General features: G+C 46.4%; 1 protein-coding gene across 1 annotated transcript in view; it reads right to left on the bottom strand.

The window, feature by feature from the left end:
• LOC105464267 (xylosyltransferase 1) overlaps nt 1–15,672 on the bottom strand; it is a 368,404-nt gene that overhangs the window by 78,112 nt on the left and 274,620 nt on the right. Inside the window, exon 5 of the mRNA XM_011711985.3 lies at nt 13,672–13,874. Within this exon, the coding sequence (XP_011710287.2) occupies nt 13,672–13,874 (203 nt within the window). The remainder of the gene's footprint in view (nt 1–13,671; nt 13,875–15,672) is intronic.

The raw sequence follows: 15,672 nt of genomic DNA, 5'->3' as shown, positions 1-15,672 counted from the left end.
CTCCCTGATGGATAACATGGTCATCTCCTCCTACAGGTGAGAAAATGGACTCACAAAGGTTGGATTTGTTGCTTGAGAGCATACAGCTCTCATACAGGGGGTGAAGACAGGTACCTTGGTCTGCACAGGATGCCATAACAAGACACCATAACTGGGTGGGTTAAACAATAGAGATTTATTTTCTCATAGTTCTAGAGACCGGGAAGTCCAAAGTGCCTGACAATTTGATTCTGGTGAAGGCTCTCTTCCTGGCCTGCAGAAGGCCACCTTCTTGCTCTGTCCTTACATGGCAAAGAGAGAGAGAGCGAGCTCTCTGGTGTCTGTTATAAAGAAGGACAGTACTTCTATAGGATCAAGGCTCCATGCTCATGATCTCATTTAACCTTAATTACCTCCTTATAGGCCCTATCTCCAAGTACAGGGGTTAGAGCTTCAACATATAAATTTTAGTGGGGCACGGTTCAACTCATAGCAACAGAATTCAAATCCAGGTCAGGCTGACACTGCATGACCGCTTCTACACTGTAGTGGAATGACTTGATGGTGTAGAATACGCCAGCACTGCTTTGATTTTGCTTTGAAAGAATTAGGCATATGTGGGGGGTAGGGGGAGGGACAGATGCCATTCCTTTCTAATTATGCTTGCATTAGGCTAATATTTAAATGAATGAGAATTCCAGATAGCCAGTTAGGGGAGAGATATGGAGAGTCTGAGGTCCAATGGGGACAGGATTACAAAGGCATTTGAAGGCTGGGGTTGTCCTTGCTAATGCAGGACAGACGGTTCCTAGGTCTATACTTAGAGCACACAGTCAGTAAAGCTTGGATCTTCCATTAATCAGAGAAAGAAAGAGGCCATCTGGAGATGGATCTACACTGGCTTGGGTAGCCACATCTTACCGTTGGCATCCTTGGGTGACTGGCTTTCCCTCCCTGGGGTCAACCACTTACACAACACATTGCATAAAGCACGGTGAACTTCAAGGTAAGCTGAGCCTGCATTCAAATCCCAGCTTGGCCACGATCAAGTCATGTGACGCTGGGCAAGTCACTTGAACACTCTGAGTCCTGATGCTATTCTATATGTCATCTTACCGGGAGGCCATGGGGACTAAAGCAGAAAGTGGGGGCAACGTGGCAGTTGGCTAAACATGAGGTGACTCTGGATCTCAGGTTCTGATGTACCCTGCTCATCTCTTGATACCTGGATTCTCATCCAGATACAGAAACCAAGGCTTTAGATGGGGGAGAAACGCATGGGAGGGCTTTACCCCAGATCTAACAGGTGAAATTATGACCTGTTGGCAAAAAACTCAGGTCCTTTCCTCTCTGCCCCTACTCCCCGCGATGAAGGAATCATGCATTTAAATGTTGGCTCCAATCCCCACCAGCTGTAAGACACTGGGAAAATTCCTTTACTTCTCACAGTCTTGGTTTCTTCATCTGCGAAGCGGGATGCAGTAACACTATCTACCTTCTGGGATTGTTGTGAGAATTACATGAGATAATACATAGAAATCACTTGGCCTAGAATCGCATGCACAGTAAGAGGTCAAGAAACATCAGTGAATATGATTAGCTACTGGAGTATGGCAGGTCTTAAAAGGCTTCCCCAGGCATCTACTTTAGGTGGCTACTATTGGCCATGCTGGACAATGACCCAGGGTGGGAGCAAGGGAGAGAAAATACTTGAATGATAATAAGAATAATCCACAGAGTCTGTATGCCTAACGATCGGACCTTAACCCTGTCGTTTGCGTCCTGTACTCAGCCAAATCTTTGCCCTCATCAATTTTTAAAAGGGTAGAAATGCTCTTCCCTCATCCCACTTTTAACACATGTGGTTCCTCCAGATTGCCCTTGAAAAGAATCTTCACTTGCAGTTAGATGTAAGGAACAGGCAAGGGAAGAATAATAGACTCTACAATAAAGATCACCCACATTGTAGACCACCCTGGGCTCGCATCCAAATTCCCAGGATGCACTTGGAGCATCCCAGCATGGATGCCGTCCATACTCTTGGCCACTGGAGAAAAAGTCACATAAAAGATTTTTTTTTTTCTTTTTCTTGTTGCCAATAAGCAAAAATGCTCAATGCATTGGGCAGGAAGATGCCAGGTTTGGAAACATCCCATCCACAGACACATAGAAAGCCGCTGCCAAGAGGAAGGAGAATTCTGAGATCTGGAGAGGGAGGGATTCGGAAGAAAATACATAGCGCAAAATTCATTGTGCGGTCAATCTGGGATCTGGTGAGGATATCAAATTGGCAGAGGACAGAGATCACATTTATTTCTGTACTGTTTAGCCTGGACTCTCTTTTCTTTTGGGAACAGTAATATAATTCTCTCTAGTGGAAGTGTTTGTACCCCATGGCATCAATGTAAGGTCCATGAGGGCAGGGTTTTAATTTAAATTAAAATCAGATCAAATTTTAAATTTAGTTCCTCAGTCCCACAAGGCACGTTTCGGGCTGTCAATGGCCACATGTGGCTAACGGCTACCTTACTGGATGGTACTTGTAGAACATTTCCATCACCCAGAAAGTTTCACTGGACATTGCTGGTCTAGAGCATTGCCTAATATCTAGCAGAATCTCAATGAGCATTTATTTAATGAATGAATGGCCAAAGTGCTCTATTCTCTGCTAGTTAAAGAATGGATACACGACTCAAGAGAGAACTAATCACATTATTTTCCCCCAGGACTCGGAACCTTTTTTTTTTTTTTCAGTTGTGAAATAATGAGAAAACAAATAAAACAGCAAGCAAACAAACAATACAGCTAAAAGTTCTCTAAGCCAAATGATGGCATCCTGTGGGTGAAGCAGTCACATCAATTCTTGTCCTCCATCACATCCTTCCCAGAAGGTCCTAAGCCCACAGACCACTCTCGGCTTTCTGCAGAACCTTGGTTTTCATGAGAACTCCGAGAACTTTAGGCTCACTCTGCTTGTCCAGCAGATGCTCTAGGTCACTCCTGGCCTTAAGAAAGCTTAAAGAGCTGTTCAGCCTAAAATACAGCTCAGGAGACCCAGGACAACCGGCAAGAGGGAAGCAAACTGCATTTCTGCAAAAGCAGGAGTGTGTGCTCCATCAGCCTGAAAAATAACAGGGCTGAGGATGTGTTTATTTTGCGACTAGAGGCAAGCAAAACTGTTAATGGCAAAATTACTGGCATGTTTTTCCAGTCTCCTTGTGAACAACAGTCTAAGCAGATATACCCTTTCAGACTCACACATTATCTGGGTGGAGCTTTTGTTGGATGGTTTCGAACCCGTGAACTTTGGGATCTCAGAAAGCAGAGTATGTGTCTCTGAACATCCCAAAGAACAAAAGTGGTTTGGTTGCTGAGAAAGCAGAATGCAGGGGAGATGGTAACACCTAAACATCTGAGTGTTGGCCCACCAAATATGCTTTCCCAAGAAGTACTGAGACTAACATTTTCCAATACAGCATGTAGCTTTTATTTATGTCTCTAACTATGTGACAGATTTCTCTCTCTCTCCCTGGACCAGTGGATTTCAATTCTCACTAGTACAATCACCTGCAGGGTGCGGGACGCTTTAAAAATATATAGATTCTTGGCTGGGCGCAATGGCTCACACCTGTAATCCCAGCACTTTGGGAGGCTGAGGTGGGCAGATCTCTTGAGGTCAGAAGTTTGAGGCCAGCTTGGACAACAGGGTGAAACCTCGTCTCTACTAAAAATACAAAAATTAGCCAGATGTGATGGAGAGTGCCTATAACCCCAGCTACTTGGGAGGCTGAGGCAGGAGAATTGCTTGAACTGACAGGTGGAAGCTGCAATGAGCAGAGATTGCACCACACTCCTGCCTGGGTGACAGAGTGAAAAGAGAGAGTGAAAAGACAGAGAGAGAGAGAGAGTGAAAAGACAGAGAGAGAGAGTAAAGAGAGAGAGAGTGAAAAGAGAGAGAGTAAAGAGAGAGTAAAGAGAGAGAGGGAGAGAGAAAAATTGATTCTTGGTGTCCCATGGCTATCACAAGGATAACCCCTGCTGTGTGCTAAGCACTTTACATATATGGACTCACTTAACCCTCAAAGCAACCCTATGGGGTGGTGCCATTATTATGCCCATTTTACAGGTGAAGTAACTGAGGCACAGGAACTGGTGTATCCAACTTCACACAGCTAGTAAATAAAGAAGCTGCAATTTGGACCCCGGTGGACTGGCTCCAGCCATCACCCTTGACCACCACGATGAGGGCAGGGCTGGATATGTTTTTCCTCACCTTTGAGTACTTGCTGCTTAGCACAGTGTCCAACACATAGTAGGTGCTCAATAAATATTTTTTTGGGTGAATGGGTAAAGTCAGAAGGAGCCCCAACTCCTGACCTCATCTGTGGGAGTACAGAAGTATCTTCACTGGGCTGACCTAAGCACTTTCCTCCCCAGAGCACCCCAAGATTGTCATCAGAAGGGGCTTGGTGTTGAGAGAAGGGAGAAGGGAAAAAGGGAAGCTTGGACCTCACACTCTACTCCTCCACATTTCCATCTTCAACCTGAATCTTCCCCGGACAATGAGAATCACTGGGAGTTCCTTTCCCGTTCAGCGGAGGTCCAGGGGCTAGCATGGGTAGAGAAGATCCGGTGTGAATGGAAAAGGTCATCAGGCCAATATGCTCAGATCTACAATCCCTCATGGCCAAGAAGTCATCACGGCTTAACAAGAGTCCTCCAGCACCACTGCTGGGCAGAGTCCCATATGATGGAGCTGCATCTTCTTAAACCAGATGAGGTCCTCAATTCAGGGCATACAGCACAGATACAACATGGCCAGGAGACAGGGGCTTTGGGAAGCTCTTCAGAATGATGAGTATATTGACTGACAATTGGACAAAGATTGTGGTACAAGTATATCAACATGATAGACTATCAGTCATAAAAAGGAATGAAGCTACATGCTACGATGCAGAGGAACCTCAAAAATATTAAGCTAAGTGAAAGAAGCAGGTCAGCAAATGTCATATACTATGTAACGGCATTTATATAAAATGTCTAGAATAGGCTGGGCGCAGCGGCTCACACCTGTAATCTCAGCACTTTGGGAGGCCGAGGCGGGTAGATCACATGAGGTCAGGAGTTTGAGACCAGACTGACCAACACAGTGAAACCCCATCTCCACTAAAAACACAAAATCAGCCAGGTGTGGTGGTGCATGCCTGTAATCCCAGCTACTTGGGAGGCTGAGCCAGGAGAATCGCTTGAACTTGGGAGGCAGAGGTTGCAGTGAGCCGAGATCGCGCCACTGCACTCCAGCCTGGGCAACAAGAGGGGAGGCTCCATCTCAAAACAAATAGATAAAAATGTCAAGAATAGGCAAATCAAGTCCACATATACAGAAAGGAGATTAGTGGTCGCAGAGACTGGGGAGACGTCTTTGGGAAGTGACTGCTTAATGGGTACACGGTTTTCTTTTGGGATGATGAAAATGTTTAGGATTAGAGGGAGGGTACGGTTGTCTGACACTGTGAATGTACTGAATGCCATTCAACAATTAAAAGTGGTTAATTTTATGTTACATAAATTTCACCCCAGTTTCCAAAAAAAAAAAAAAAAAAAAAAAGATCGTGGTTCTACAGTTTACTGGCCATAGCCTTGGGTTCAAGTTTCTTAACATTTCTGTACCTCACTTTCTTCATCTGAAAAATGGGGATATCAAGAGTGCATACTTCAGAGTTGCTGTCAAAATAATGTAAACCAGCTTGTCCAACCTACCTTATCTGGTGGTTCTGTTCTGTTTTGTTTTTTTGTTTTAGGCTTTTAGCAGCCTAAAGCCATGGTTTTTAGTTTCTGTCTCTAGTGATGAGCAGAAAAGAGGGACAAGGAAAGGCTTTACTGGCCCAGCCAGGAAAAGAAACTGAGGAGCCATAACTGTATTCTCTCCCTTGGACACCCTTGAATTGTAAAGCACTTAAAATAACGCTAGGAATGTACGAAATGCTACATATACATTCACTGTAGTTGTCGCATGGTCTTAACTACAGGAATTCTTTGATCCATTCGGGTCCCACTTAAGCAGACTAAAGGGATGAAAAGTCCAGGAGTGATTGTACACGGATGCTTGGACTTCCATACTGCTCAACTTCATTTCAAATCCCAGAGTGACTGGCATCTGTGCTGAACATTATCAAGGCCTTGGCTCCCTGCAAAGCTTCCTCTGCTCTGTTTTAATACTAATTTCTCTAAACTTACTTACCCAGTAGCAGTTGTGTTTTGGGGGATGGGGATTAAGACAAAATATGTGGTAAAGGGCCCTGAAGAGGGCCCAGCACACAGTAGGTGTGCAGTAAGTGTCCGCGCTGTTACTCTGGGGCTTAGTCTTGCTGGCCTGGTCCCATATAAACTCTGGTCTTTGGGAGATTGTAGAGAAGCCCTGGCCACCTACTCCGGTCTTTACCAGCTGGTGTTTCCCACTGAGGCACCGCAGAGCAGCTCTCTCCCACTGACAGCCCGCAGCTCTGGTAGTATCTCAAGACAGACATTTGGATCTGCGGTTAATGTAACTTACATGTCCATGTGGTGGGCCCTGATAGTTTGGACTTTGTTGCTGTGGATACCCAAGAGGCAGAAGTAGCAGGAAAATGTCAACATGGATTCCCCTGCCTGGTGGTTTCTGTACACATACACTGCCCCCTGTGTGCACACATATGTGTACACACCACAGACGGAATGTGAACCCTGGGAGAGGTAAAGGACACACTCAACCCTCCTCTCTTTACATCTGAGTTGCCCCAAGACACTGGCCTTAGGGAAAGACACAGTGTGATGCATGAGGTCTCTCTTTTTTTTTTTTTTTTGAGATGGAGTTTCATTCCTGTTGCCCAGGCTGGAGTACAATGTCGTGATCTCAGCTCACTGCCACCTCCGCCTTCTGGGTTCGAGCAATTCTCCTGACTCAGCCGCCCAAGTAGCTGGGTCTACAGGCGCCCACCACCACACCCAGCTAATTTTTGTATTTTTAGTAGAGATGGGGTTTCACCATATTGGCCAGGCTGGTCTCGAACTCCTGACCTCAGGTGATCTACCTGCCTCGGCCTCCCAAAGTGCTGGTGGTATTACAGGCACAAGCCACCGCAGCCAGCCAAGGTCTCTTACTACAAGTCCAAACCAAGAAACAGGACAAAGTGCTACTGGCTTCATCTCTTCCTGCAGCCAATCTAAAGTATGCCAGGTGTAATTCCCTGCCTCAGTAAATAGAACATACAAATAAAACCATCATACCTTTTGAGGATTCAAGACCTATCAGGGCCTCAGAGTTTGAAAGTATCCATTTTCCACTTACATCCACGTGTTGGGTACACAACCAGCTCCAACCGGAGCCTACGTGGACCAGGAAGTCATGTCAACAGCAGAGCAGGAACACCTAGAGTCTCTAAACACTCTTGGCTTCTCAGCTTGCATATGCCAAGTTCAGGAATATTCTTTATGTCCACAAATGAATTGGTTCTATTCTGTTTTTCTTGAAACATTCAGTCTTCACAGCCTATCTTTGCTTTTCCCTCCTTCCTTCCTTCTTCTTTCTTCTTTCCTTCCTTCCTTCCTTTTTCCCTTCCTTCCTTTCTTTTTTCCTTTCTCCCTCCCTCCCTCCCTCCCTCCCTCTCTCTCTCTTTCTTTCTGCCTCCCAGGTTCAAGTGATTCTCATGCCTCAGCCTCCTGAGTAGCTGGGGTTACAGGTGCGCACACCATACCTGGCTATTTTTTGTATTTTTAGTAGAGATGGGGTTTCATCATGTTGGCCAAGCTGGTCTCAAACCCGTAACCTCAAGTGATTCACCTGCCTCGGCCTCCCAAAGTCCTGGGATTACAGTTGTGCGCCACCATGCTTGGCTACTTTTCCCTCTTTTGACAGAGATGTGAGTTCAAGAAATACTTTACTACTCTTTTAACTCTATCAAAGAGAAAAGGGAAAGTAACTCAAGTCCCAAGGTTACTTGTAGCCATGGAGTGATTTGGGCATTTTAGGCAGGACTTAGATGTCTAAAATATTAGCAGGCAGGTTTTAATGGCATCAAATATCTAGGTCACATATTCCCAAGAGTTTGAGTTTTGAATTGAACCCAAAAAAGGTACAAGCGTGGAAGGAAGGCCTCTCTTTAAAGCTACAAGCAGCTTCTTTCTTCTTCACAGCATGGTCGTTGGGGGCCTTCTTCAGTCCTGGGCTTGGGGGCATCCCCCCATCTGCTGGGAGACCCTAGACTGTAGAAGGCGCTGGGGAGGCACACTCTCTGGTCAGTTTGAACGGGGTACACCTGACACCCGTGAACCTAAGAAAAATGACGGGCACTAGAGTTTTTCTCCACTCTCACATCTTCTTTTTGTTTTTTTTGTTTTGTTTTTTTTTTTGAGACGGAGTCTAGCTACGTCACCAGGCTGGAATACAGTGGCGCGATCTCAGCTCACAGCAACCTCCGCCTCCTGGGTTCAAGCGATTCTCCTGCCCCAGCCTCCCGAGTAGGTGGCATTACAGGCATGCACCACCGTGCCTGGCTCATTTTTATATTTTTAGGATACATCTTAGGACGTCTAAGGACTTAGGATGCCTAAGTCCCACCTAAAATGTCCAAATTACTCCATGGCTACAATAACAGCGTGTATTTATCAACCACTTTCTATCATTAGACACCGCAGTAGGTCCTTATCATGCAAGATTTCACAGAAACTTCCTAAGAGCCCTGTGAAACGGGCACTAATATTGTGTTTATTTTAAGGTGGAGAATTTGAGATGCAGGAAGTTGAAGCAACTCGTGCTGATCCACATGGCCAGCTGGTGGTGAGGCAGCACCTGAAACCAGCATGTCTGTGTCCAGGGCCCAAACAAGGCTAGTGACCAGTAAAGACCAGTGCATCGTTAATATCTAAGAGAGGAAGAATCTGCCTGCTCCCCTGCACCCTCCACAGTGAAGGTTGTGCAGGGGACACAGGGAGGTGATGTCAAATCACAGAGCTGCTCACAGCGGCCACGCCGGGCTGGCTGGGCCCTTAAGTATCCCCCAAGTTTTCAGTGCCTCTTAGAAGTGCCTGACTTGGGCACTATCGCCCCTTTGAGAAGACTCCTGAGTTTGCTCATTCTTCCTGGGATGGGAGAAGTAGTGGTTTTGGAAGCTACAGATGGGGCGGCAGATGGAAACTGAAAACTTATCAGCATTGCCCAGGATGAAACCATTCATCTGCAAAATTCATATGTTTTTGTGTAGGGCAACTTCATGAAAACAACAGCAAGAGGAACCAGCAGTGCTTGATGCATAAAGTGCCTCTGGCTATGAGGCTGGCAAAGAAGAGTGGGCAAAGGAATTCATGGGAGACACCATGGAAATGAGATCAGTGAAGTAGAGGAAGAGGATGAGAAAGGCCAAGAGATACAGAGTGACCTGGGGCACTAAAGCAAAAAAGCCACAAATAAGACAACTCTCTTCTCTGAACTCCAAAATAGGTTGCACGCATGGCCTGAGAAATGATTTCGGGACCTCTCAGAGATACAAGATGAGACCTTGGATGTACCTTACGTATAAATGGCTGACATTCATTGAGCACCTTCCAAGTGTCCAACAGGCTGCTAGGTTCTATTATTATATCCCAATTTCACAGAAATTGGATTTACTTGCCTGAGGTTACGCTACTAGCTAAGTGGCAGAATTCGGATTCGAGCATTAAGCAGTTTGAGCGCAGGCACTCAGCCTCCTGGGTGCTGAGCGGAGCTGGATTCTTTCAGGGAAGTGGCCACGCAAAGCAAGCCAACAGTGGCCTCCAGGGGGCAGCAACGCGCATGCCTACCTGGCCTCAAGAGGTCTCCGGCTTAATGCAGGTCCCCAACCTAGCCTGGCATGACCTCTGAGGCCTCCGATGGGAATCCAGAGAAGGAAGAATGTGGGAATTTGAGCATAGCCCTTACCACTCAGGAACAGACAACGGGGGTCCTCCTACGACCATCCTGGACATCCCTGCTGCAAGGCAGTCTAACCACTATTCTGCCCAGCCACAAGCTCATGGGGTGGGACTGTTTCCTTCTGTGCTTTCAAGGTGGCCTGGGGCCATCCTGATAGTCCAGTTCTGCTGAGTTCCCTAAGAGGCCGACTTCAAGTCAGAAAGAATACCAACTTTGCAACCAGACGAAACTGGTTCTAATCCCCACTCCGCCATGCATTCATCACATGACACGGGGCCTTAGTTTGTCCCTCTGTAAAACAGGTTTATTGTAAGGGTGGAAGCAAGTGTTTGCCACACTTGCTGCTATGCTCAGCATTTTGGGACATTTCCAAACTCATTCCTTCCATGAAAGATGGAGAAGGAATGTTCTAACCCCTCCTTGCCATGTACTTGTCTAAACTCATTTCTCCTCATTGTTTTATTATAACTCTATCCATTGTTTAAATTTCTCAAACGCAACAAGTTTGTTTCTGTGCTACATTGTGCCCAGGCTGTTCCGTCTATAAGAAATGGTGGTTCTCAAGTGGAGGCAATTTTAGCTCCCAGAGGTCATGTGTCAATGTCTGGAGACATCTGTGGTTGGCACAGGTGGGCAGGGTGTGGCCCTGGCATCTGGTGGGCAGAGGCCAGAGATGCTGCTACGCATCCTACAAAGCACAGGACGGCACCCACAGCAAAGAATTATCCATCCCCAAACATCAGCAGTGCCACTGCTACAAATCCCAGTCTAGAAGGATCTCTTTCACATTTCCTTCCCAGGGGATCCCTTCTTGTCCTCTAGGTCTCGGTTCAAAGCTGAATATTCAGAGGCCCTTCTGACCTCCTGATTATGGCCCTCGAGTTTTTCCCCACTCCCACATCTTCCTTTTTTTTTTTTTTTTTTTTGGTGTTTTGAGACAGAGTCTTGCTGTGTTGCCAGGCTGGAGTACAGTGGCGCGATCTTGACTCAATGCAACCTCCGCCTCCCGGGTTCAAGTGATTCTCCTGTCCCAACCTCCTGAGTAGGTGGGATTACAGGCATGCACCACCGAGGTCAGCTCATTTTTATATTTTTTAGTAGAGACAGGGTTTCACCATCTTGGCCAGGCTGGTCTTGAACTCCTGACCTTCTGATCCACCCACCTTGGCCTCCCAAAGTGCTGGGATTACAGAGATGACCCACCGCACCCAGCCCACATCTTCCTTTCTTTATGGCTTGTTCACACCTTGCTTGATGTGTCTTTGGCATGATCATCTAGCCCCATCTTCTCATCTAGGATACACATTCCATGAGCAGGGGAGAAGTACAGGAAGCTGCATTGCTTTTGTTCACAAAATGTACTACTTAGCACGCAGCACGGCAGTTGCTCAGCAAATGTTTGTTGAACAAATGAACACAATTGTGGTAAGTACAACTCTACCAGTAATGTTCTGTAACCATTCCCATCTATCCCTCTGTCCTATGGACAAAGGAAAACAGTTGTCTTTCTAGTGCCCGTCATTTTTCTCAGGTTCAAGGGTGTCAGGTGTACCCCGTTCAAACTGACCAGAGAGTGTGCCTCCCCAGCACCTTCTACAGTCTAGGGTCTCCCAGCAGATGGAGGGGGGATGCCCCCAAGCCCAGGACTGAAGAAGACCCCCAACGACCATGCTGTGAAGAAGAAAGAAGCTGCTTGTAGCTTTAAAGAGAGGCCTTCCTTCCACGCTTGTACCTTTTTTGGGTTCTGATTCAAAACTCAAACTCTTGAGAATATGTGACCTAGATATTTGATGCCATTAAAACCTGCCTGCTAATATTTTAGGCATAAGCATCATTGTGATGCTGTCTTAAAAAAGAGATCTTATCTTTTCTAGATATATACTGAAATATTTAGAGATATAATTATATGACATCTTATATTTCTTTCAAAATAATCCACTGCTGGGGGAAGAGGATGAAAGTCCAGACACAAGAAAAATGGCCATGAATTAACCTGGGTGACATCTATGTGGGAGTGCATTACACTATTCTTGGTACTCTTGTGCGTGTTTGAAAGTTGCCTTAATAAAAGTTTTATCTTTTTTAGGACTCCTTCATCTAGATCTCCTGGGAATGCTGTACCCTACGGCCTTGTGCCATTAGAGGGAGGAAGATCCTCTCTTCACTCCCATACACTTGCCTTTTCACACTTGTCAGCGAATCCAGATGGAAAACACAGTCAAAGGAAAAAGCTGCCCTCCTGAGAGAAAATATCAGCCTGGCACAATGGCTCACACCTATAATCCCAGCACTTTGGGAGGCCAAGACAGGCACATCACCTGAGGCCAGCAGTTTGAGACCAGCCTGCCCAACATGGTGAAACACCATCTCTATTAAAAATACAAAAATTAGCCAGGTGTGTTGATGGGTGCCTGTAGTCCCAGCTACGTGGGAGGCTGAGGTAGGAGAATCATTTGAACCTGGTGGGTGGAGGCTGCAGTGAGCTGAGATCACACCACTGCACTCCAGCCTGGGTGACAGAGTGAGACTCTGTCTCTCATATATATACATACACACATATACACACATACATACATACATCGTTCACAATATCATTCAAAGTATCATGCCAGTGGCTTCCATCTTGCTTGGACTAACAGCCAAATTCTAGGATCACCACCATCTGGCCTCAAATTACTCTCTGCCTTTATATCTCTTGTTACGCTACCCCTCACTTACTCTGTTACAGCTCCACTGAGCCCGGCTGTTCCTCACACAAGCCAAGCCTGGACCCATCTCTGGGCTCAGCCCCTGCCTTTCCTCCTGCCTGGACCACTTTCTCTGTAGGTGTCACTCTCTTTTTCATCTTCTTCTGTTCTCATCCGCGAAAACCTTCCAGGTCACCGTTGGTAAAATTACAACTCTCCCCTACTTTCGCCCTGTGCTTTATTTTTCTAAGACATCATTTAACTCATTTTGTTGTATGTCTCCCTACTTGAATGGAAGCTTGTGATGGTTACTATTGAGTGTCAACCTGATGGACTGAAGGATGCAAAGTATTGTTTCTGGCCACGTCTGGGAGGGTGTTGCCAAAGGAGATTAACATTTGAGTCAGTGGACTGGGAAAGGCAGACCCCCCCTCAATCTGGGTGGGCACCATCTAATCAGCTGCCAGCATGGCCAGAACAAAAGCAGGCAGAACATGGAAGGAATAGACTGGCTGAGTCTCCCGGCCTACGTCTTTCTCTCGTGCTGGAGGCTTCCTGCCTTTGAACATCAGACTCCAAGTTCTCCAGCTTTAGGATCCTTGGGCCTTCGACTACAGACTGAAGGCTGCACTGTCGGCTTCCCTGCTTTTGAGGTTTTGAGACTCGGACTGGCTTCTTTGCTCTTCAGCTTGAAGATGGCCTATTGTGAGACCTCACCTTGTGATTATATGAGTCAATACTCCTTAATAAACTCCCCTTTATATATACATCTATCCTGTTAGTTCTGTCCCTCTAGAGAACCCTAATACAAAGCCCCATGCGGGTTGGAGTTTGTCTGTTTAGTGCACTGGTATATCAGCGAACAGAGCTGGGAAAACCATGTGCACAGTCTGTATCTGTTGAATGCGTGAATGAGTGAGTGAATGAATCAGTGATTCTCAGGTCCAATCAGAATCCTATCCTGAGAGATCCTGTGGAGACTATGTGTCGGTCTCCTTCTGCCTCATGGGTTCCCAGCCAAGACCAGCCAGAGCAGGACGTCAGATGAGGCTGGTTTGGGGCCCTTAGCTGCCTTACCTGATGGGGTAGTCGGCCGCACTGAGGTTGATGAAGAAGTCCCAGGGCCAGTCGGTCATCTCCAGGAGGTCCCGCATGCTTTGCAGGTAGGTGGAGAGGAGGCTGGCTCCCCCCCAGATGGTGGCCATTCTCCAGGGGGTGACACGGACATTGCTGTACTGCCTGGAGACCTGGAGCACTTGTCGATGCAGGTAATTAGAGCGCTTTTCCCAGAAGAGAAAGGGTGATGACATTCAGTGGCCTAGAAAACACCCAGGCATGCCCCTCACCCCATCCCCTCTCTGTCTCTTCCCTCCTGGTTGGGTACTTCTGAGGACAGTGGCCTTTGCCAAGTAAATGATCCTGAACTGGGGTGTCTTTCTGTATTGCAATTCAAACTTGTATTATTTTTTACATTTCAAATTAGCCATTTGAAATGCAGATTCCCTGGCCCCACTTCTGAGCTAACGGTTCACTAGGCTTGGGCTGGTGGTGCCCAGGACTTCACATTTTTTTAAATTTTATTTTATTGATTTATTTTTTGAGGCAGAGTCTTGCTTTCTTTCTTTCTTTCTTTCTTTATTTATTTAGACAGAGTCTCGCATTTTTTAAAATTTTATTTTATTGATTTATTTTTTGAGACAGAGTCTTGCTTTATTTATTTATTTATTTATTTATTTATTTATTTAGAGTCTCGCTCCGTCACCCGGGCTGGAGCGAAATGCTGCCAATTTGAGTCTCGCTCCGTCACCCAGGCTGGAGCGAAATGCTGCCATCTCAGCTCACTGCAACCTACACCTCCTAAGTTCAAGCAATTCTTCTGCCTCAGCTTCCTGGGTAGCTGGGATTACAAGTATGCGCCACCACACCCAGCTAAGTTTTGTATTTTCAGTAGAGATGGGGCTTCACCATGTTGGAAAGGCTGGTCTAGAACTCCTGACCTTGGGTGATCCGTCCACCTCAGTCTCCCGAAGTGCTGGGATGACAGGCGTGAGCCACTGCACCCGGCCAACTTTGCATTCTTATACATGACAGCTGCATGGGGTCTGAGGAAGATAAGCTGGGAAATATGGCTCTATCTAAACCCATCTATATTTCAGAGGCAGAATTTCTGTTTCCTGTCCCCCTTCCCACTCATTGCTCCTCCATTATCCTCTCACAGGTCTGCTAGAAGCCAACCTTTTGGACAAGACATCCCCCTTTGCCTTCTTGACTAAAGGCATAATTGTGTCACCAATAGAAATCTCAGGGACAAGGGAGCTCAGGATTAGCAGGGCTGATGCAGGTTTTTGTTAATAAAGTTTTATTGGTACATAGCCATGCTCATTTGTTGACATGTTCTCCTTGGCTGCTTTAGCACAGGGCAGTCCTGAGTAGCTGTGACAGACAGTATGTGCCCTGCAATACCTAAAATACGTACTACCTTGCCTTCTATAGAAAAAGTGTACCCACTCCTGGGATAGCGATATGCTTTGGCTGTGTCCCCACCCAAGTCTAATCTTGAATTGTAGCTCCCATAATTCCCACATGTTATGGGAGGGATCACGCGGAAGATAATTGAATCATGGGGGTGGTTTCCCCCATATTGTTCTCGTGGTAGTGAATAAGTCTCACGAGATCTGATGGTTTGATAAGGGGAAACGCCTTTTGCTAGGCTCTCGTTTTTCTCTCTTGCTGCCACCATATAAGACATGCCTTTCGCCATGATTGTCAGGCTTCCCCAGCCACTTAGAACTGTGAGTCCATTAAACATCTTTCTTTATAAATTACTCAGTCTTGGGTATGTCTTTATTAGTAGCATGAAAATGGACTAATACAGGTAAGCTATTCCCACAAAGTATGTGAGAGGCAGGAAGAGGGCAATGGGCAGAAGGGAGAGGTAAGAAACAGCATTTGTGGGCCGGGCACGGTGGCTCACACCTGTAATCCCACCATTTCGGGAGGCCAAGGCGGGCAGATCACGAGGTCAAGCGATCAAGACCATCCTGGCCAACATGGTAAAACCCTATCTCTACTAAAAAT

The sequence above is a fragment of the Macaca nemestrina genome, chromosome 18 (assembly GCF_043159975.1).
Source record: "Macaca nemestrina isolate mMacNem1 chromosome 18, mMacNem.hap1, whole genome shotgun sequence".
In the NCBI taxonomy this organism is placed as follows: domain Eukaryota; kingdom Metazoa; phylum Chordata; class Mammalia; order Primates; family Cercopithecidae; genus Macaca; species Macaca nemestrina.
The sequence above is the reverse complement of the archived record's forward strand: the minus strand, read 5'-3'. Positions and strand labels throughout refer to the sequence as shown.